General features: G+C 37.2%; 1 protein-coding gene across 1 annotated transcript in view; it reads right to left on the reverse strand.

The window, feature by feature from the left end:
• Nucleotides 1-210: 210 nt before the first annotated feature.
• The window catches only part of SLC44A5 (solute carrier family 44 member 5), a 66,429-nt gene continuing 42,082 nt past the window's right edge, over nucleotides 211-24,557 (reverse strand). Inside the window, exons 12-18 of the mRNA XM_010591187.2 lie at nucleotides 24,227-24,321; nucleotides 23,576-23,679; nucleotides 20,245-20,318; nucleotides 6,823-6,893; nucleotides 6,613-6,701; nucleotides 3,401-3,485; nucleotides 211-478 (exon numbers count right to left, since the gene is read on the reverse strand). Of these exons, the coding sequence (XP_010589489.1) occupies nucleotides 366-478; nucleotides 3,401-3,485; nucleotides 6,613-6,701; nucleotides 6,823-6,893; nucleotides 20,245-20,318; nucleotides 23,576-23,679; nucleotides 24,227-24,321 (631 nt within the window). The 3' untranslated portion in view covers nucleotides 211-365. The remainder of the gene's footprint in view (nucleotides 479-3,400; nucleotides 3,486-6,612; nucleotides 6,702-6,822; nucleotides 6,894-20,244; nucleotides 20,319-23,575; nucleotides 23,680-24,226; nucleotides 24,322-24,557) is intronic.

Here is a 24,557-nt window from a genome sequence, read left to right on the forward strand (position 1 = left end):
ATGTATAGTGCTTTCAAAAATTGCCTGAATATCCTTTACAAATACACACTTATAAAAGAAAGGCTATCAAAGTGCTGCCACGGGAAGCACACACTGAGTTATAAAAGTTATTAAAAGATTTCTGACTAAAGATTTAAAAAAAAATGACATATACACTTTGCTCTTCAGCTGAGACCATAGTCTATAAAGTATCCTACTTCACAGAGGCTACGTCATCAAATGTCCCACTCGTCAGACAGTACCAGCTGCTATTTAGAAATAAGCACAGAAATTTCATGTTACCCCAAAGCACCATTTTTCAAATTGCAACTGGCTTAGTTTGCAAAACTTCTACTTAAAAGTGAGTGGCACTGTTTGGAGCTTTTCTACTTTTTCTGCTCCCGGGGAACTAGTTGTTTCTTGATCAAAATTCCGTGCAGGCTAGGGGATATGAAGTAGGGTTTTTCTGTAGATCCATCATTTCTCTCCAGATCTTCACCTGTATATGCAGCAGCCAAAGCAGGCAAAAGCAGCAAGCAGCAGCAGAACAATTACAGGCATTTTAATACATTGGAGAGTCGAACAGGGAAAAATCAGAGAGATCATTGTTAGAAAGTCAAGTATAAGACAAATTAGTGCAGTTAAGTTGCTGACGCTGGGCAAGGTAAGAAGTCTCAATCTCTGCCAGGAAGCACTGAAACTTCCTAAATCCCACCCACTCCAAAGGAGGTTTATACTGAGAGTTTAAAGATCAATAAGATCGTTCACGTCCTTTCAAAAGCGTTACTTTTAAATTATGTGACTGTTCTGTTTAGAAACGTATCAACTGCTACACCCTCTGGGATGAGGCTGACTAAAGAATGATAAATGTAGACTAATAATTGAATTTCTGAGTTGAAAATCATCGTTAATGGTTATCCGCACCCTAATGTTACAGATGAAGAAACTGGGGCCCGGAGAAGTAAAATGACTCTCCTGAAGTCGAAGGCTTTGGAGCAAGCAGTTCTCCTCCTTCAACGGTAATGCATCCTGTCCCAAATCCTTGGAGTGTGCCTCAAATTATATTTCAAAGCTAATACCCGTAGGTTTTCTGACTTCTGTAGAAATATTTTTCTTCTATTATTCCCTAATATTTATATGTGAATTTAATTTTGTGCTTTGTTTAGGCTGATATTAACACAAACATGTGTTCACTGAGCACACACCTGTTGAGTGGTTGAAGGAAAGCACCAGAATTATGCTGAAAGCAAGGGGAGGCAAGGAGAAGTTTGCACAGAATTAAAAGTTTCCTGTAGATACATACATATAGTTCACAGCAGATAATATGTATTAATAAATGTTTAAATGCAAATTGATTATTTTGAGCGGTAGATTAAAAACAATTATATGTAATTTGTTGCCTTTATTTATTATGATATACATAAATAATAATAGTATATGAAGACCATGTAGGATAATCCTAGATTCACAGGATAAATCTATTTTTCATCACACATTTTAGGGAATGGTTGGCTTACTGGTTTAGTAGATTTTTGTATTAGACCTCACAGTGACCTTCCTCACATACAAAATGAACATGGAACATTTTTCTTCTTTTGTCCTTAATCTTATTTCTATATCCAAAATTATTATCAGCCTGGAAGTATTGGTAGGCAGCCTAGTCTGGACACATTAATAATCATCCACAACTAATATTCTTCACATCCAGGGACCAGTATACTCAGTGCCTTGTAAACAAATTAAAAAGATTCTCTATCTTTATAAAAGGAGTATTTAAAAATCACCAGTATTTTTACAAATACGAGTTTTCTGGCAGCCAAGATAATATACAGTAGGATATATAAGATGTTGTTCATAGTAAGAGTTGGGGAGAGACTAGAAATCCAACATGGTTTCCTCTGATCTTTATTATAAAAAACAAGAGTCCCTGAAAGGAAAGGACTCATGTTCAATACACAATGTGTTGGGTAAAGCTAAAATTACACCTGATTTTCAATGAAGTTGGCAATTGATTAACAAAGATGGGTGGAAAACATTTCTTTCTGCCCACGTTAAAATCCGCTGGTGACTGAAACACAATTTGCCACGGCTTCCCAAGACTAGAAACTGGACATTTCCTCTGATACATCTTGTGAGTGAAATATCTTCAGTTACCAGAATCGGAAAGGGCTGATCAGTAGGATCTGCTAGGATTGCTCCCATGATTAGCGCTAGAAATGAGAAGGATATGTTGCGTGTTTGAGAGCCCTGTCTCTTCTACCCCATACCTGAGCTGTAGTTTTTTCGTGTGGTATTTTGCAGATGGTTTTTCCTAAGAAATTATTAAGGCACAAGGAAAAGATTATACAATCCAGTGTTATTTACAGACAGTCAGAGGAAGAACTAACTAGTGAACTCAGTTCTCCCGATTTCTTTGTCCAGTTATTAAAAATTGATTTTTAAAATGGTCAGAAAGAAAAAAACAAAACAAGGTCAGGCTATTTTCTAACAGATTTTGACTTGAATATATCCCCATTCTGTTATCTTCTCTCCTCACTTCAGCGTGAAGTTGGTGCTGAGGGTTACTCTAAAAATTAAACTGAGTTTATTTTAAGTGGATCACTCAATAATGCCTTGTCATAGAAAAAGTTTTCTCTGCTTCTCTTAAGAGTAATGTGCCCAAGGAATAATCTTTGGGTGCTCAGTTGTAGGGCTAACAAGTTCTGTTCTTCCACCTGCTGACCCTACCTTCTCTAAGTTCACCAAGGGGAGGGCTAGATCAAGCTCATGATCAGCATTAGCTTCTCCAGGACTTTTAAGATGAGGTACTAAAATAAAACATATCCATTCTGTGTACATGAAGTACACATACATTGTAGGGGCACAGCGTATAAGTTAGTGAGGAAGTGCTTAAAAAGTATCATAACTCTAAGAATCAGAATTGACCCAGCCACCACTTAGACCTGATCTTCTCTGAATCCTATCCATTTGTCACTGAGTTACATAATGTGGTTCCACCCTATGTGCCTTTAAAACCATGGCCATTTGGCTTTATCAGAATCTGTAAAGGCTTTCCTCAGGAAAGCTAGTTCCCAAGGACCAGTTATGTCCTCAGTTCTGTTAACAAAGCACAACAGAAGCCTGTTATTAATATAAAGTTTAAAATATTAAGAAATGAAAAAATAATTTCATGCTAGTACCATGCCATGAAGCCCAAGATTCGTTTCATAGTTGACTCTCCTGAGCTTTTCAACCCCCATTCTCTCAGCTGTTAAAGTTTAAAGAGCATCTACTAAGCAGTATCTTCTTACACACAAACACTGTTTTGCAGTTGCAGCCAGGTCATAGCAAATCCACAAGCCAGCTAAGGACATGAGTTTTAACCTTTTCATTCTTTCAGTTATACCACTAAGGGCTAGGGGAACACACACTGAATACTTACAGAAACAAATGAAAATTGTATCAACACACATTGCATAGACACTGAAGAACCCATGTGCAATTAGGAAAGATCCAAAAATAACAGTCTGTAAATGGGCAAAGAAGAAAACAAATGTCATTGACTTCGTCCAGAAGAACAACAATGCAGCTTTAAATACAAGTCATGATGAAAAGACTTCGAAGTACTTTGGGGTGTAGGAAAAGATTTCAATAAAGAGACCAAAAAAAAAAAAAAAAAAAAAAAAATTCAATGATAATAATTTTGCTTGCTTTTGTGCTGAGATTTAGGTGGTGCAAATGGTGCTCAGCTAACCAAAAGGCTGGAGTCTTGAGTTCACCCAGAGGCATCTCAGAAGAAGGGCCTAGTGAACTACTTCCAAAAAATCATATGATGCTGAAAAGGTTTCAGTGGGGCTTCCAGGCTAATATGGATTAGGAAGAAAGGCCTGGTGATCTACTTCTGAAAATCAGCCAACAAAACCCCATGGATCATAACCATTCAAATGGCAACGGATCATGGCAATGGCACAAGACTAGGCAAAGTTTTGCTCCATTGCGCACGGGGTCTTCATGAGTTGGAGGCCAACTAGACAGCAGCTAACAACAATAACAGATTACCTGCCAATTTTTTCTTACTGCCATTCCCAAAGCCTACCAAAAATATCCCAGATTTAGGATCCTGCAGATTCTATTCACTGAGGCAGTAAAGCATAGGAATTAAGAGCACAGAATACCTAGCTTTGAATTACAACCCAGGAACTCACCTGACAAGTTGCTTAACCTCTCTGTGTTTCTTGTATAAAATTGGGAGGCCAGGGGGAGATGTCATAATAATATTTATAACATGAATTAACTGAGTTAATATATTGTAATGGATACTGTGCGGCTCTGCTCGGTTCCCCCAATCCCCTGTCCCAGCTGTTGGGAATATAGGCTGCTGATGACTCTGCTATCTCCCTCACTGGGAATTGCCTGGACCGTAGGGAATTTCCTCACCCAAGGTTACGCCTCTATCCATGGGGCAGACCATAGCCAACGACTGCCTGATGCAAGGATACAAAGCCCCAGGCCTTTTGCCAGAGCATTCTGTAGCTATGTCTGAAGAGGCCTCCATTATAACTGCATTGTGGGTCAGCTTCTTCCTCTGCTTAGTCCTGCCATTCTCACTTTCTTACAAGTATATCCTGAGAGAACTAGAAAACCTTCTGCAAGCAATGATGTCTGCATGTCTCAGAGGTTTTTTTCAGGAAACCCAATCTTGCCACAGAGTAAGATCTAATAATGTTAGGTATCACTCTTATTTCTCATAAAAGCAATGGTTGATAGTCTAAATGTCACTTTATAAGTTTCATAAACCTCAAATTTAGGAGTACATTTTATACATATAATTATATATAGTTACCATCATGGATTGAATTATGTCCCCCCCAAAATCTGTGTATCAGCTTGGTTAGGCCATGTGTGTTGTCCTCCATTTTGTGATTGTAATTTTATGTTAAGAGGATTAGGGTGGGATTGTAATACCACCCTTACTCAGGTCACCTTCTCATCTGAGGTAAAGAGAATTTCCCTGGGGTGTGGCCTGCACCACTCTTTATCTTTCAAGAGTTCAAAGGGAAACAAGCAGAGAGTTGGGGACCTCATACCATCAAGAAAGCAGCACCAGGAGCAGAGCGTGTCCTTTGGACCTGGGGTCCCTGCACCTAAGAAGCTCCTTGACCATGGGAACATTGAGGACAAGGACCTTCTTCCAGAGCCAACAGAGAGAGAAAGCCTTCCCCTAAAGTCGACATGCCTTAAATTTGGACTTTTAGCCTACTTTACCATGAGGAAATAATTTTTTTTGTTAAAGCCATCCACTTGTGGTATTTCTGTTATGGCAGCACTAGATCACTAAGAGAGTTACATATATAATTTTTACATATTTAATTATATAGCTAATAATTAAACACCAATTAAAGAAAAGTTGTAACTTAAATTCTGGGAGTATTTCTACTATTTTATGTGATTGGAGGGAGTAGATACATCCTATTGCAACTTGAAGGTTTATATGTGAACAATTACATGAATGGAAATTTCCATTTAGCACCAGTTCCTATAAGATGCATCTGTATCAGGAAGGGTCTCATCTACTGGATATTTGTTCCATTTCCAAAAGACAAAGGGCAGAGAGAGTCATTCTGGAAATTTTTCTTGGAGAAGAGAGGATATGTGTTTAGAAACTGAAGTTATACAACTGGACAGAAATGAAGCATTTAAAATGCAGGCAGGTGAACTATACGGAGTGTGAACAACTCATTGTGAACCTGAAATCTCCCTGAACTTTAGAAACATGCTTTCTGGCTCTGCATCTGACAAGACTTAAAATCCAGGCAATGCAAACTGGGCTGAGTCAGGACTCACCTCACTTTTTCAACCTAAGAAATAGAAGGAACAAGCAGGCCAGATTGTTCTGAATCAAGTTTAGTCGTCTTGAATCAAGATCACATGGAAAAGAACTCATGTATATATCTCACTTGATGTCAAAACTCTGTGGGCACAATTTTATCAAGGCAGTAAAAATCAGTGGTAGGAGTGTCACTAATTGTGACCATTAGGTTGACCAATAAATCAGTCACAGTAGTGAGTTCAGTCACCATGTGCCTGCAGACTAAGAATGACCCCAAATAAAGATCCTATTCTTTTACATACTTAGAGAGTAGTCATCTCTTCAACAACAACAACAAAAAGTTCAATGATGATCAAGTTGTAGAACAAAGTAACACAAAGGATATGCCAAAAAGAAAGTTGCAATGACAAATAAAAAAGGAAAACAAAAATTAACTAGGAAAAACAAGGTATTTTAAAACAAAGAATTCTGTGTTATCTATAAAGTATCAACCTTTAAAGTCCTCCCACCTACCAAAGTCAACTCACTCTCAGTTATATCCTGTAATGTAAACCAGTCACAAAATGGAATTTTGGAGTGTACATGTTTTGTCACTTAGAAATGTTTATACCAGCTTGACCAGAAAATCCTGCCTAGATTATCTCACAAAAGAAAAATTTGATATGCTTAGAAAAAACCCCATCTTTTTAAAAACTGTATTTAAAACTACTTATGGGAGTACTCCTTACAGCCATTCATTCTCTGTTAAATTCCTTTTAGTTTAGTTTTTTTTTTTATTTTGCTATCTCTGATAAATCATAGAGTCAACAATATCCAGTTCTTACCAGCATAGGTACCCAGTAATAATTTAAAGATGTTGGCCCTTTCAAAATCATTGGAATTCTTTGTGTGAAGAGTAAGAAGGCCAGGATACCTACATTAAAAAGGCAGAACATGTATGTTATGCATTTGCAAAGGAAGATAGCTCTTTGAGTAAAGCAATTTTTCTAAGAATCTATTAGGATTTTTATTATTTTCATTGTATTATTACTTACCTATACTCCCAGCAACTAGAATTTTCCCCAGCATTAGCACAAATTCTGTAACTTTATCCATAACTGCAACTCTGTGTATCAGAAAAAAAGAAAGAATAATTTTGTGTTTAAAGTACATTTGTTATGTGAAATTTATTGAAGTAATAATTAATGAGTTCATTTTGATGTACCTTTGCTGAAATTTTATTTGTCAATGGTTAAATGAAAGAAATGAAGGTAAAACCCAGGGATGAAATTCTGACTCATTTTTAATGAAACAAACAGAAGATGGCATTGTAGAGCTGTCAGGTGCCATTGGTCGTGTCAGCCTTTCTCTAAAATGAGGCCTACAGACACCCTGAATTCTGAGGATGATGTGTTCTCTGATTTTATTCACTTAGGTTCTTTCAATTTTGCTGTTGTATAGAAGGAGAAAATGGCCAGAGACAACATGATAATGTGATTCATCTGAGGAATTTCTTGAGAAGAGGGGATAATAAAAATTAACAAATGCCAGTGGGTATAAAGATGCAGATGGATGTTGGAAGCAATCGTTTGAAAATATGAAGACAAATTAATGGTGTGAGAGAAAATTTCAATTTTTAAGTGAAAGGTAATATTCAAGTCAGGGGTCTGAAGCAAGATAGTGGCATTAGCAGCTTCATGCTCCAGTCCCTCCATAAAAACACCAAAAAAAAAAAAAAAAAGAAGCCTTACGAACAAACAGAAACTGGCAGAACCTACTTTGTCAGAACTCTGGAAACCTGTCAAAAGGTTATAGCAACTAAGTGAATGCGGAGTCAAGAAAAAGACAACACATAAATGACAGGAAAGCTTTAATATTCTACTTGCCTGTGCCCTACCCCCTCCACAGCTTGGTGTGGCCATCTTAAAGCAGCAGTGGCCAGCATTCCCAGAGAGGGAACCTAATCTCTGGCTTTAGACAGAGCAGAGCAGAGCAGACTGTATTCAAACATTATTGTGTATTTGTTTTAACCTGAGGGCTGCCTGAAAGACTAAAGCAACGCACTTATCTTGGTTTGGCCTATCTTGGAGATCAAGCAGGGTTGAGAGAACAGGCAGCCACCTAGGCCTTTGATCACCTGTCACTTCTCGGTGTTAAAGAGTGCCATCAAGGTATACAATAGGTCCTTAAAAGCTGGAAGGAGAGGACAGGGAAAGTTTCTTCTGGAAATTAAGGCTTTCAAAAAAAAAAAAAAACTAGTGCCATCAAGTCGTTTCTGACTATATGGAGGAATTGAGAAAGCCACACACATGCCCAGTGTAAGACACTCAGAAATTATCTGAGAAGACCCTACAACTTTACCTTGTGCTGATCTCTCTGCTCAGTGTTGAAAGAGGGTCCCAACAAAAAGACAATTTGCAAAGACTGGGAGGGGTTTGTTTGTTTTCCCCTGGTGTTCAACAAAATCTCTGTTGAAAGACTAGCTGAACAGAAGCTAAGAAACAGAGACTTCAGTGTCCACATACAACCAAGAAGGCAGACTTTGCAAAAATTGTTAGGGAGTGTTACTAAAAAAAGGATAACTACAACCGTCAACAATTACAAACGAAGCAAATAAGCAATCCCCTGGGAAGGGGAAGAATTTGATTTCCAGAGTTACCACATTATAGTCTTCAAATGTTCCAGTTTCAACAACAACAACAAAGTCATAAGGCATTCAAAGGAACCAGAAAGGATGGCCCATTCAAAATAACAAAATAAACTGACAGAAACTGTCCCTGTAGAAACCCAGATAATGGACATACTAGACAAAGACTTTAAAGCAACAGTATTAATTATATTTGAAGACCTAAAGGAAAGTGTGGACAGAGAACTAAAGGAAATCAGGAAAATGATACGGGAAAACCAGAATATCAATAAAGAGATAAAAATGTTAAAAATGAACCAAAATGAAATACTATACCTTAAAAATAATACTTGAAATAAAAAAATAATGTAGAAAAGTGAACAGAGCCTAAGAGACTTGTGGGCACCATCAAAGCAGGTCAACATACCACATTTTGGGAGTTCCAAAAAGAGAAGAGAGAGAGAAAGAGGCAGAAAGAATATTTAAAGAAATAATGGCCAAAAACATCACAAACTTGATGAAAGATATGAATCTACACATCCAAGAAGTGCAATGAACCACGAGTAAAATAAACTGAAACTGATTCACGCCAAGACACATTCTAATAAAACTCTTGAGAACCAAAGATAAAGAAGAAATTTTGAAAGCGGCAAGACAGAAGAGAATCATCACATGCAAGTGTCTTCAATAAGATTAAGCACCAATTGCTCCTCAGAATCTATGGAGGACAGAAGGCAGTGGGGTGACATATTTAAAGTGCTGGAAGAAAACCACGAATTCTATATCCAGTCAAACTGTACTTCAACAATGTGGGTAAAATTAAAACATTACTAAAAGTTGACAGAATTTGTTACCACAAGAGAGGCCCTAATAGAAATGCTAAAGGGTGTCCTTCAAGTTGACATAAAAGGACACTAGACAGTAACTCAAAGTTGTGTGAGGAAAAAAAGATCTGATTAAAGGCAATTTCAAGGGTAAATACGAAGGTCAGTTCTATGGCATTTCTGTGTTGTATCTAGACTTGTTATATCCTAAATGATTTAAAAGACAAATGCATAAAAATAATTATAAATTTCTGTATAAATTACATCTTGTGTAAAGATGTAATTTGTGACAACAATGACATTAAGTGTGGGGGGGGGAAGAACCTTATCGAAAGAAAGTTTTTGAAGTTAAGCTGATATCAATTTAAACAGGTTGCTATAAATTTAGGATGTTAAATGTAATCCCCACAGTAACCAGAAAGAAAATACCTAAAAATATATACACAAAAGAAAACGAGAAGGGAATCAAAATAGTTGACTACAACAAATAAAATAAATACAAAGTAGGCAGCTTTGGAGGAAATGAGAAATGAGAAAGATACAAGACACAGAAAACAAATAGCAAATTGGTAAAGTAAGTCCTTCCTTATTGGTAATTACTTTAAATGTAAATGAATTAAACTCTTTAATCAAAATCAAAGATTGTCAGAATGCATAAGAAAACTTAATCAACTACAAGCTATCTATAAGATACCCACTTTCTATCCAAAGACACAAGTGGATTGAACGTGAAAGATGGGAAAAAAATATTCCATGAAAATAGTATCCAAAAGAGCTGAGGTGGCCATATCAATATCAGACAAAATAGACTTTAAGTCAAAACCTGTTACAAGAGACAAAGAAGGACATTATATAATAATAAAGTGTCAATTCATCAACAATATATAACAATTATAAATATTTATGTACCAAACAACAGAACCCCAAAATATATGAAGCAAATATTGACAGAACTGACGAAATAGACAGTTCTGCAGTAACAGTTGGAGACATCAGTACACCACTTCCTATAATGGATAGAACATCTAGACAGAAGATCAGTCAAGAAATAGAGCATTTGAATGCCACTATAAACTAGTTTTTTCAGTTTTATAAACTAGACCTAATAGACATGTGGAATACTTCACTCAACAACATCAGAATACACATTCTTCTCCAGTGCACATTGATCATTCTATAAGGCAGACCATAATCTAGGTCAAAAAACAAGTCCCAATAAATCTAAAAAGATTTAAATCATATCAAATATCTTTTCCAACCACAACAAAATGAAACTAGAAATCAATAACAAAAAGAAAACTGAAAATTCCACAAATATGTGGAAATTGCACAACATTTTATTAAACTACCAATGGGTCAAAGAATAAATGACCAGGCGAATTATAAAATACTTAGAGACAAATGAAAATGAAAGCACAACATGCCAAAAAGGATGGGATGGAGCAATGGCAGTACTTACAGGGAATTTTATAGCTGTAAATAAAAATGAAGAAATATCTCAAATAAATAACCTAAATTCACAACTTGAGAAACTAGTAAAAGAAAACTAAACCAAAGCTACCAGAAGAAAGGAAATAACAAAGATTAGAGCAGAGATAAATGAAATAGAGAATAGAAAAACAACAGAGAAAACCAACAAAACCAAAAAGTTTGTGAAAAGAACAATAAAATTGACAATTTGACTGACAAGAAGAAAAAAGAAAGAGATGCAAATAACTAAAATCAGAAATGAAAGTGGTGACATTACTACCAACGCACAAAAAGGATCATAAGAGACTACTATGAACAATTCTACCAAAAAAATTAGATAACCTAGATAAAATTAACAAATTTCCAGAAAAAATAAGCTACCAAAATTGACTCAAGAAGAAATGGAGACTGTTAACAAGGTAATAGATTGAAACAGTAATCAAAAGCCTCCCAACAAAGAAAAGTTTAGGGCCAGATTACTTCACTGTTGAATTCTATCAAACATTTAAAGAAAAATTAACAAAATCTTTCTCAAATTTTTCCAAATGATAGAAGAGGAAGGAATATATCCTAACTCATTTGATGAGACCAACTTTACCCTGACACTAAAATGAGATAAAGACATCACCAGAAGAGAAAACTACAGGCCAATATTCTTTTCCCTTATGCCTAAAGATGCAAAATTCCTCAGCAAAATACCAGCAAACCAAACCCAACAACATTTAAAAAGGCTTATATACTATCATCAAATATGGTTTATCCTAGGACTGCAGGGGTGGTTCAACATAAGATTAATATAACACATAAACACAACAAAGGAAAAGAGCCACATGATCATCTTAATTGGTGCAGAAAAGGCATTTGACTAAATTCAGAATCTTCTCATGTTAAAAACATTTGGCAAACTAGAACTAGAATAGAAAGTATTCAGCAAAATAAAGGACACTTATTAAAAACCCACAGCTAACATCATACTCAAAAGACTGAAAACTTTCCCCTAAGATAAGTAAGAGATAAGGATGCCTGCTCTCACCACTGCTATGAAACACGGTACTGGAAATTCTAGACAGAGCAACTAGGCAAGAAAAAGAAATAAAAGGCATGCAAATCAGAAAGGAAGAATTAAAATTATCTGTATTTGCAAATGACATGATCCTATATTTAGAAAATCCCAAAGAATACACAAAAAAGCTACTAGAGGTAATAAATGAATTTAGGCAAGTTGCAGGGTATAAGATCAACACACAAAAATCAGTTGTGCTTCTATATATCAGCAATGAACAGCTGAAAATGAAATTACAAAAACAATTCCGTTTATAATAACATCTAAAAGAATAAAATATCTAGGAACAAATTTAACCAGGGAGGTGAAAGACTTGTACATGGAAAATATAATACATTGCTGAAAGAAATTAAAGGCCTAAATAAATGGAAACACATCACATGTTCATGTATTGAAAAACAACATTAAGATGTCAAACTACCCAAAGTGATCTACAGATTCAACACCATAGCTATCAAAGTGTCAATAGCCTTTTTGATAATTGGAAAAGCCAATTTCAAATCCATATCGAGTTTCAAAAGGAGCCCTGGTGGTGCAAAATTTAAGCTACTGCTAAATGAAAGGTTGGCAGTTCGAACCCACCCATGGCTCTGCAGGAGAAAAGACACGTCCACTTGCTCTCATCAAGATTCCCCTAGGAAACCCTTTGGGGAATTTCTACTCTACCCTATAGGATCACTATGAGTAGGAATCAACACAACAACAACAGCAACATGGAATTGCAAGTGGTCCTAAAGAGTAAAAATAATCTTGAAAAAGAACCAAGTAGGAGGACTCACACTTCCCAATATCTAAACATAGCATAAAGCTGCAATAATTAAAACAGCGTGGTGCTGGTGTAAGAATAGACATATAGACCAATGAAATAGAATTGAAAGTCCAGAAATAATCCCGTATATCAATGGCTAATTGATTTTGACAAGGGTGCCAAGTCCATTCAGTGGGGGAAGAACAGTCTCTTCAACAAATGATGCTGGGACAATTGGATCTCCACATACAGAAGAATGAAATTGGACCCATACCTCACACTATATATAGGATCCCCAACTTATGACTAGGTTCTGTTCCCACAACTACTCCGTTGTAAGTCGGTTATAATGTAAGTCAAGAACCAACTCTTTTTTTTTTTTTTTAGTTTTCATTATTATTGCCTTTTATTATCAGTATACTTATAAATTTGATCTTTATTTGTCTTTAAGAGTTGGAAACATTACATCTGAGAACGATAACATCAGCAAATTGCACACTGCAACATTGTATGTAGTACATATTACTAGTGATAAGTTGTATACATGAAAAAAAAAAGAACGGTCCTAAGTGCAATTTGTTGTAACTCAAATATGTCATAAGTTGAGGACTACTTGTACAAAAATGAACTTAAAATTGATCAGTGACTTAAATATAAGAATTAAATTATAAAACTGTTGGAAGAAGCCACAACAGTAAAAGTTGAAGACCTTGTTTTTGACAGTGGATTCTTAGCTATGACACTAAAACATGAGCAATAACAACAAAATAAATTGAACTTCATCAATAAAACTTGTGCATCAAAGGACTTTATCAAGAAAGTAAAGAGACAACCTACAGAATTGAGAAAATATTTGGTAACCACATGTCTGATATCCAGAGTATATAAAACCTCCTACAACTTAAACAAACGACAACGATGAATGCAACTCCATTCTTCTTCAGTTTGTCATTCCTGGCACAGTAGACCACATGATTGTCTGATTCACAATGGCCAATACCAGTCCATTTCAGCTCACTAATGCCTAGGATATCAATCTTTATGTGTTCCATTTCATTTTTGATGATGTCGAATTTTCCTAGTCACATACTTCGTATATTCTGTGTTCCAGTTATTAGTGGGTGTTTGCAGCTGTTTTTTTTTCTCATTTTGAGTTATGCCACATCAGCAAATGAAGGTCCTGAAAGCTTAACTTCATACACATCATTAAAGTCATATTCTGAGTGCTTTCCAACCTGAGGGACTCATCTTCTGGCACTATATCAAACAATGTTCCACTGCTGTTCATAAAGTTTTCACTGGCTAATTTTTTTCAGAAGTAGACTGCCAGGTCCTTCTTCCTAGTCAACTGAAACCTGTCCACCATGGGTGACCCTACTGGTATTTGACTACCAGTGGCATAGCTTCCAGCATCACAGCAACATGCAAGCCCCCACAGTATGACAAACTGACAGACCTTTGGTCTTGAACATCAAGTAGCTAAAGCAAAAGGAATAAATAATGAACTAAAAGAGCTCAAAAGAAGATTTCAAAGGGTAGCTTGAAAAGACAAATTAAGGTACTATAATGACATATGCAAAAACCCGGAGTTAGAAAACCAAAAGGGAAGACAACATGCTCGGCATTTCTCAAGCTGAAAGAACTGAAGAAAAAATTCAAGCTTTGAGTTGTAACAGTGAAGGATTCTCTGGTCAAAATATTGAACTACGCAGGAAGGACCAAAAGATGGAAGGGATACATAGAATCACTGTACCAAAAAGAATTGGTTGACCTTCCACCATTTCAGGAGGAAGCATAAGATCAAGAGCTGATGGTACTGAAGGAAGAAGTCCAAGCTGCATTGAAGACACTGGTGGAAAACAGGGCTCCAGAATTTGATGGAATACCAATTAAGATATTTCAACAAACAGATGCAGCACTAGAAGCGCTCACTTGGGTATGCCAACAAATTTGCAAGACAGCTACCTGGCCAACCAACTGGGAGAGATCCATATTTATCCCTATTTCAAAGAAAGGTGATCCAACCAAATGTGAAAATTATCAAACAATACCATTAATATCACTTGCAGGTAAAATTTTGCTGATGATGATTTGAAAGCGGTTGCAGCAGAGAACTGCCATAAATTCAGGCCAGATTCAGAAGAGGACATGGAGCAAGGGATATCATTCCTGATATCAGATGAATCTTGGCTGAAAGCAGAGAATATCAGAAAGATGTTTGCCTGTGTTTTATTGATGACGCAAAGGCATTCGACTGTGTGGATCATAACAAATTATGGGTAACATTGTGAAGAATGAGGTTTCCAGAACACATAATTGTGTTCATGAGGAACCTGTACCTATATCAACTGGCAGTCATTCAAGCAGAACAAGGGGGATACCACGTGGTTTAAAGTCAGGAGAGGTACGTGTCAGGGTTGTATCCTTTCACCATACTTGTTCAACCTGTATGATGAGCAAATAATCCGATAAACTGGCCTATATGAAGAAAAACAGGGCATCAGGAAGACTTATTAACAACCTGCATTTTGCAGATGACACAACCTTGCTTGCTGAAAGTGAAGAGGACTTGAAGCACTTACTGATGAAGATCGAAGACCACAGCCTTCAGTATGGATTGCACCTCAACATAAAGAAAAAAAACAAAAACAAAAACCTCACAACTGAACCAATAAGCCACGTTATGATAAATGGAGAAAAGATTGAAGTTGTCAAGGGTTTCATTTTACTTGTATCCACAATCAACTCCCACGGAAGCCGCAGTCAAGAAACCAAAAGATGCATTGCATTGGGCAAATCTGCTGCAAAGGACCTCTTTAAAGTGTTGAAGAGCGAAGACGTCACCTTGAAGACTAAGGTGCGCCTGATCCAAGCCATGGTATGTTCTTTTTTTTCCTTTTTTAAATTAATTTTTATTATGCTTTAAATGAAAGTTTACAAATCAGGTCAGTCTCTCATACAAAAATTTACATACAGTTGCCATACACTCCTAATTGCTCTCCCTCCAATGAGACAGCACAGTTCTTCCCTCCAGTCTCTCTCCTCATGTCCCTTCTGGCCCCCTCTGGCCTCTCATCCCCCTTCCAGACAGGAGATGGCAACATAGTCTCATGTGTCCACTTGATCCAAGAAGCCCGTTCTTCACCAGTATCATTTTCCATCCCCTATTCCAGTCCAATCCCTGCCTGAAGAGTTAGCTTTCGGAATGGTTCCTGTCTTGGGCTAATAGCAGATCTGGGGACCATGGCTTCTGGGGTCCCTCCAATCCAAGTCTGACATTAAGTCTGGTCTTTTTATGAGAATTTGGGGTCTGCATCCCACTGCTCTCCTGTTCCCTCAGGGTTTCTCTGTTGAGTTCCCTGTCAGGGCAGTCATCGATTGTGGCCGGGCACCATCTAGCTCTCCTGGTCTCAGGCTGATGTAGTCTCTGGTTTATGTGGTCCTTTCTGTCTCTTAGGTTCATAATTACCTTGTGTCTTTAGTGTTCTTCATTCTCCCTTGCTCCAGGTGGGCTGAGACCAATTGTTGCATCTTAGATGGCCTCTCGATAGTGTTTAAGACCCCAGATGGCACTCTCCAAAGTGGGATGCAGAATGTTTTCTTAATAGATTTTATTATGACAATTGACTTAGCTGTCCCCTGAAACCATGGTCCTCAACCCCCCACACCTGCTACGCTGGCCTTTGAAATGTTCAGTTTATTCAGGAAACCTCTTTGCTTTTGGTTTAGTCCATTTGTGTTGACCTCTCCTGTATTGTGTATTGTCTTTTCCTTCACCTAAAATAAAACTTACCTACTATCTAATTGGAAACCCTGGTGGTGTAGTGGCTAAGTGCTACAGCTGCTAACAAAGAAATCGGCAGTTCGAATCTGCCAGGTGCTTCTTGGAAACTCTATGGTGCAGTTCTACTCTATCCTATAGGGTCACTATGAGTAGGAATTGACTCGATGGCAGTAGGTTTTTGGTTGGGTTACTATGTAATTAGTGAATACCCCTCTCTCTCCCTCCCTCCCTCCCCTTCTCGTAACGATCAAAGAACATTTTCTTCTCTGTTTAAACTGTTTCTCCAGTTCTTATAGTAGTGGTCTTATACAATATTTGTCCTTTTGCAATTGACTAATTTCACTTAGCATACTGTCTTCCAGATTTCGCCATGTTATGAAACGTTTCATGGGTTCAACATTGTTCTTTATCGACGCATAGTATTCCATCGTGTGAATATACCATAGTTTATTTATCCATTCATCCTTTGATGGGCACCTTGCTTGCTTCCAACTTTTTGCTATGGTAAACAGTGCTGCAATGAACATGGGTGTGCATATATCTGTTTGTGTAAGGGCTCTTATTTCTCTAGGATATATTCCAAGGAGTGGGATTGCTGGATCGTATGGTAGTTCTATTTCCAGTTTTTTGAGGAGGCGCTAAATTGATTTCCAAAGTGTTTGTGCCATTTTACATTCCCACCAGCAGTGTATAAGTGTCCCAGTCTCTCCACAACACCTCCAACATTTATTATTATGTGTTTTTTGGCTTAATGCCAGCCTTGTTGGAGTGAGATGGGCTCTCATTGTAGTTTTGATTTGCATTTCTCTAATGGCTAATGATTAAGAGCATTTCCTCTTGTATCTGTTAGCTACCTGAATGTCTTCTTTAGTGAAGTGCCAGTTCATATCCTTTGTCCATTTTTTTAATTGGGTTATTTGTCTTTTTGTTGTTGAGGTTTTGCAGCACTTTGTAGATTTTAGAGATCACATGCTGATCGGAAATGTCATAGCTAAAAACTTTTTCCCAGTCTGTAGGTAGTCTTTTTACTCTTTTGGTGAAGTCTTCGGATGAGCATAAGTGTTTGATTTTTAGAAGCTCCCAGTTATCTGGTTTCCCTTCGGCATTTTTAGTAATGTTTTCTATTCTATTTATGCCATGTATTAGGGCTCCTAATGTTGTCCCTATTTTTCCTTCCATTATCTTTACCGTTTTAAACTTTATGTTTAGGCCTTTGATCCATTTTGAGTTAGTTTTTGTGCATGGTGTGAGGTATGGGTCTTGTTTCATTTTTTTGGAGATGGATATCCAGTTGTGCCAGCACCATTTGTTAAAAAGGCTGTCTTTCCCCCAGTTAACTGACTTTGGGCCTTTGTCAAATATCAGCTGCTCATATGTGGATGGATTTATGTCTGGATTCTCAATTCTGTTCCATTGGTCTATGTATCTGTTGCTGTACCAGTACCAGGCTGTTTTGACTACAGTGTTGGTATAATAGGTTCTAAAATCAGGTAGAGTGAGTTCTCCCACTTTGTTCTTCTTTTTTAATAATGCTTTACTTATCCAGGGCCTCTTTCCCTTCCATATGAAGTTGGTGATTTGTTTCTCCATCTCATTAAAAAATGCTGTTGGAATTTGGATCAGAATTGCATTGTCTCTTTAGATGGCTTTTGGTAGAATAGACATTTTACAATGTTAAGTCTTCCTATCCATGAACAAGGTGTGTTTTTCCACTTATGTAGGTCTCTTCTGGTTTCTTACGGTAGTGTCTTGTAGTTTCCTTTGTATAGGTCTGTTACATCTCTGGTAAGATTTATTCCTAAGTATTTTATCTTCTTGGGGGCTACTGTAAATGGTATTGATTTGGTGATTTCCTCTTCGATATTCTTTTTGTTGGCGTAGAGGCATCCAACTGATTTTTATATGTTTATCTTATATCCTGATACTCTGATGAACTCTTCTATTACTTTCAGTAGTTTTCTTGCGGGTTCTTTAGGGTTTTCTGTGTATGAGATCAAGTCATCTGCAAATAGAGATCCTTTTACTCCTTCCTTGCCAATCTGGATGCCCTTTATTTCTTTATGTAGCCTAATGCTCTAGCTAGGACCTCCAGCACTATGTTGAATAAGAGTGGTGATAAGGGGCATCCTTGTCTGGTTCCTCTTCTCAAGGGGAATGCTTTCAGAATCTCTCCATTTAGGATGATGTTGGCTGTTGGCTTTGTATAAATGCCCTTTATTATGTTGAGGAATTTTCCTTCTATTCCTATTTTGCTGAGAGTTTTTATCATGAATGGGTGTCGGACTTTGTCAAATGCCTTTTCTGCATCAATTGGTAAAATCATGTGGTTCTTGTGTCTTATTTATATGGTAGATTACATTAATTTTTTTCTAAATTTGAACCATCCCTGCATACCTGGTATAAATCCCACTTGGTTTGGGTCATGATGAATTATTTTTTTGATATGTTGTTGAATTCTATTGGCTAGAATTTTGTTGAGGATTTTTGCATCTATGTTCATGAGGGATATAGGTCTGTAATTTTCTTTTTTTGTGGCATCTTTAGCTGGTTTTGGTATCAGGGATATGCAGCAAGCCATGGTATTTTCAATTGCATCATATGCATGTGAAAGCTGGACAATGAATAAGGAAGGCTGAAGAAGAATTGATGCCTTTCAATTACAGTGTTGGTGAAGAATATTGAATATACCATGGACTGCCAAAAGAATGAACAAATCTTTCTTGCAAGAAGTACAGCCAGGATGCTCCTTAGAAGCAAGGATGGCAAGACTTCGTCTCGCATACTTTGGAGGGATCAGTCAATGGAGATGGACATCATGCTTGACAATATAGAGGGTCAGTGAAAACAAGGAAGACCCTCAAGAAGATAGATTGACACAGTGGCTGCAACAAAGGACACAAGCATAACAATGATTGTGGTGATGGCACAGGGCTGAGCAGTTTTTTGGTCTGTTGTACATAGGGTTGCTATGCGTCAGAACCAATTTGATAGCACCTAACAACAACAATAACAACCTAAAAAAAAACAAACCACACAACTAAAAAATGGGCAAGGCACTTTGAATAGACATTTTACCCAAGAAGACCTACAAAGGGCCTACAAGGGCATGAAAAGATTCTCAACATCATTAGTCATTAGGAAAATGCTAATCACAACCACAATAAGATGCTGCTTCATCACCACTAGGATGGCTATTATCAAAAAAATGGAAAATGACAAGTGTTGGTGAGGTTGTAGAGTAATTGTAACCCTCATCTATTGCCAGTGAGAATGTAAAATGGTGCAGCCGCTGTGGAAACAGTTTGACAGCTCTTCAAAAAGATAAACATAGAATTACCATATACTGAATCCACTAGCCCCTCCTTAGAAACCCTATGGGTCAGTTCTACTCTGTCCTATAGGGTCAGTATGAGTCAGAATCAACTGAATGGCAATGGGTATGCATAATATACAAACCATGGAATGTTATATCCAGTCATAAAGAAAAATGAAGTACTGATACATGCTATGACAAGGGTGAACCTTGAAAATCTTATGCTTAGTGAAATGACAGACACAAAATGACAAATATTATTATGATTCTACTTATTTAAAATATCTAGAATAGGCAGACAATAGAAACAAAAATTTATTAGCAGTTATGAAGGGCTGGGGGAGGAAAGAATGAGGAGCTACTGCATAAGGGGTACAAAATTTCTGGTAAGGTGATTTAAAAAAACTTTCAGAAATGGATAGTGGTGGTGGTCACACAACATAGTCAATGCAATTAATGTCACTGAATTGTACACTTAAAAATAGTTAAAATAGCATTTCTTTTGTTATATATATTTAACCATGATAAAAAATTTAAAAAAGATAATATTCATGTCTAATAAGGCCACTGATACTTATAGAGCATGTGAAGTATATAATGCTCAAGGTTCACCATGTTGCCTATTGCAGTGTTCAGCTTGATTGCTTACCTTACAACATTTCTCATCAGGAGATTGAAAGCATCTCTTGCTGACTTGCAGAAATTTTTGCCATATATTGCAATCTGAAGAAGAGAGTTGACATTATTCTGGAGTCAGTAACATACTCTAACAAGACCAGAGGACAATCCAATGACAGGAAAATAATCAAATTAATAATCTTCCATCTATATATCTACCCCTCCCCTCTTTCCACCTTTTGGGTTTATAGCAGGCCTGTGTGTCCCTGACTCTCAAAGTCATTGACAATAAGATGTGCCTTCGATGCTAGATGGCCCTATGCTCCAAGGAGATTTAAAAAAAAAAAAAAAATTGCCATCAAGTCGATTCTGATTCATAGTGACCCTATAGGACAGAGTAGAACTGCTCCACAAGGTTTCCAAGGAGTGCCTGGTGGATTTGAACTGCCAACCTTTTGGTTAGCAGCCAAACACTTAACCACTATGCCACCAGGTTCCCCCATGGGGATTGGACAGCTTCAAATATAGGCAGGTTTTTTTTTTTTTTTTTTTTCTCAAATCCCAGGTAATGAGTATGCCTTTGAAATGTTTTTGCTAGGATTTCTTGGTGAACAGGTTACATGTTTGTAGTTGCCACATTAAAAATCACTTAGGCTACACAAAAAGGCAAATAACCCAATTAAAAAATGGGCAAAGGATATGAACTGGCACTTCACCAAAGAAGACATTCAGGCAGCTAACAGATACATCAGGAAATGCCAACGATCATTATTCATTGGAGAAATGCAAATCAAAAGTACAATGAGACACCATCTCACCCCAATGAGGCTAGCATTAATCCAAAAAACACAAAATAACAAATTTTGGAGAGGTTGTGGAGTGACTGGAACATTTATACACTGCTGGTGGGAATGTAAAATGGTACAAACACTTTGGAAATTGATTTGGCACTTCCTTAAAAACCTAGAGATAGAAGTACCATACGTTCCGCAGTCCCACTCCTTGGAATATACCCTAGAGAAATAAGAGCTGTCACACCAATGGATATATGTATACCCATGTTCATTGCAGCACTATTCACGATAGCAAAAAGGTGGAAGCAACCTAGGTGCCCATCAACAGATGAATGGAGAAATTATGGTATATTCACACAATGGAAAACTATGCAATGACAAAGAACAATGATGAATCTGAGAAACATAACTGGAATGCATTATTCTGAGTGAAATTAGTCAGTTGCCAAAGGACAAATACTGTATGAGACCACTATTATAAGAACACAAGAAAAGGTTTAAACACAGAAGAAAACATTCTTTGATGGTTTTGAAGGTGGGGAGGGAGGGAGATGGGTATTCACTAACTAGGTAGTAGATAAGATTTATCTTAGTTGAAGGGGAGGGCAACATACTATACAGGGGAAGTCAGCACAACTGGACTAAACCAAAAGCTAAGAAGTTTCCTGAATACAAGCAAATGTTTCAAAGGACAGAGTAACAGAGGCAGGGGTCTAGGGACCACGGTTTCAGGGGACATCTAGGTCAACTGGCATAACAAAGTTTATTAAGAAAATGTTCTGCATCCCATTTTGGTAAAAGGCATCTGGGGTCTTAAAAGCTAGAGAGTGTGGCCATCTAAGATACATCAATTGGTCCCAACCCACCTGGACCAGAGGAGAATGAAGAACACCGAAGACACAAGGAAAATAGTAGCCCAAGAGAAAGAAAGGGCCACATAAACCAGAGACTCCATCAGCCTGAGACCAGAAGAACTAGATGGTGCCCAGCTACCACCAATGACTGCCCTGACAGGGAACACAACAAACAGTCCCTGATGGAGCAGGAGAAAAGTGGGGTGCAGATCTCAAATTCTAGTAAAAAGGCCAGACTTAATGGTCTGACTGAGACTGGATGGACCCCAGAAGACATGGCCACCAGACTCTCTATTAGTCCAGAACTAAAACCATTCCAGAAGCTAACTCTTCAGACAAAGATTAGACTGGACTAGAAGACATAAAATGATACTCATGAAGACAGTGCTTCTTAGCTCAAGTAGATACATGACACTAAATGAGCACCTGCTGTCTGGAAGCAAGATGAGAAGGCAAAAAGGAACAGGGGCTGGTTGAATGGACACAGGAAACCCAGTGTGGAAAGGAAGAGTGTGCTGCCACATTATAGGGAGAGCAACTAGGGTCACATAACAATGTGTGTATAAACTTTTGTATGAGAAACTAACTTGAACTGTAAACTTTCACTTAAAGCACACACAGAAAAAAAAAAAAAGACCAGACCTACTGGTCTGATAGAGACTAGAGAAACCCTAAGAGCATGGCCCCCAGATACCCTTTTAGCTCAGTACTGAAGTCACTTCTGAGGTTCACTCTTCAGCCAAAGATTAGACAGGCCCATAAAACAAAACGAGACTCAAGGGGCACACCAGCTCAGGGTTAAGGACTAGAAAGCAGGAGGGGACAGGAAAGCTGGTAATAGGGAATCCAAGGTCGAGAAGGAAGAGTATTGACATATCATGGGGTAGGTAACGAATGTCATAAAACAATATGTATCTCTGTTGCTGTCATAAAACAATATGTATACTAATTGTTTAATGAGAAGCTAGTTTTTCTGTAAACCTTCATCTAAAGAACAATAATAATAATAAAAGAACAATAATAATAAAAAAAGAAAATAATAAAAAAAATTATTCTTAGGAAACACAATGTCTTTCACTATACTTGATTTACTGATTAAAAGGGCTCAATAAAATACTCTCACTGGAGTAAATTAATGGCTATTTGAATGTCTGTACTAAACAACTTTCCAGGCCTTGTGTCACTGTGATAATGAGCAAGTGTCATAAAGATCATAGATGCTAAATTTTAGAAGAATTACATTTCCATATCCCCTATTAATTAGATTCTCTCTTTAGAAGCCTCCATATTCCCATGGGAAATAAGCAACACATTCAGTCAGGCATTGTCAATGCCCACACACTTCAACCCAAGATTCATAAAAGGATCAGACTGTTCCTTAAGTATGCATAAATCCTACAGTTAGAAAGGTATTTTCCTCTCAGAGTGAAATAGAGACTAAATCATTTTCAATGTTGCATACTTTTAAATTTCCAGTATAAATAATATTTTTCTTCTCCAAGAACACATTGAAGGTAATAATGAAACACAGTTAAGATATTATCTTAACTAGGAAAGCATAGACCAGAATCATGCATTCGATTCACAAATCCTTTTCCCAACACGGTGATAAATGCAATTGCAGGATGTAAAAGTGCTTTAGAGATAACAATGTAGGCATGAGGTTCAGGTTTACAAAGAAGAGGCTTAGTAAATAAAAAATTTATCTTCTTACCATGATATAGGCATTTCTGTTTAAAAACTTTACCACTTTTTCCAAACACCAGAAACAGCATTTCAGGCAGCATTGTAGGAATTTAGAAACCTTGTTATGGGCATCTGTGGAAATAGATATTTGAATCTATTAATGATTTTCAACTGAACCCTATGAATCACAACAAATAATAATAAAACCTTTTAAGATGCATTCTAAACAGAGTTTATGTGTTTGTAAACTATGGGTGTCAGGTATGAAGTTTAATGTCAATGGCACCGCATTTATATTTCAAGACTGACCTGAGCTCTACACTTGGAGCTACCTACCCAACATCTCCATCATGCTTCTCAACATTAACATGCCAAAACCAGAATTCTTGGTCTCCTATTTCAAATTTGCTTCTCCTGGTTTCCACATATTAATAAATAGCATCACACACTTTTTCTATCTTTTACTTACCACTGTTTTTTTGCTCTCCCTCCCCTGACATCCAATCTCTCAACAAGTCCTGTTGGCCTTTCCTTCAAAATATATCCCACATCTGACCATCTCTATTCTTACTACTGTAATCCAAGCTACAGTCCTCAGGTGTCCCCCCACCTCCTGCCCCAGTCTATTCTCTACACAGAAGTCAGAAAATCTAAGAAAAGATAAATTCTGGAATCTTACTTTTAAGACGGTGGTCCATGTATTCTAGGGTAATTCTAAACATTTGAATTAATGCAAGAATTAAAGATCCAAATGCTAGGGAACCTGTGTGATACCTGGGCAAAGATAAAATGAGAATAAAAGTTAAATTGTCTTTACTACTAACTGAAAGGTTGCTGGTTGAACAATTTTTACAGATAGAAACGATTAATAGGAAAGAGCCTCTGCCCTCTTTTATTCAGATTGATAAAGGCCTCCAAAGAGGATTTTAAACCATATACATTCGTCTTGCTCTTCATCAACAAAAATAATACAAGTAGCTTGTCATCATAAAATAGGGTATTTGAGCTGA

The sequence above is a fragment of the Loxodonta africana genome, chromosome 3 (genome assembly GCF_030014295.1).
Source record: "Loxodonta africana isolate mLoxAfr1 chromosome 3, mLoxAfr1.hap2, whole genome shotgun sequence".
NCBI classification, from domain to species: Eukaryota; Metazoa; Chordata; class Mammalia; order Proboscidea; family Elephantidae; genus Loxodonta; species Loxodonta africana.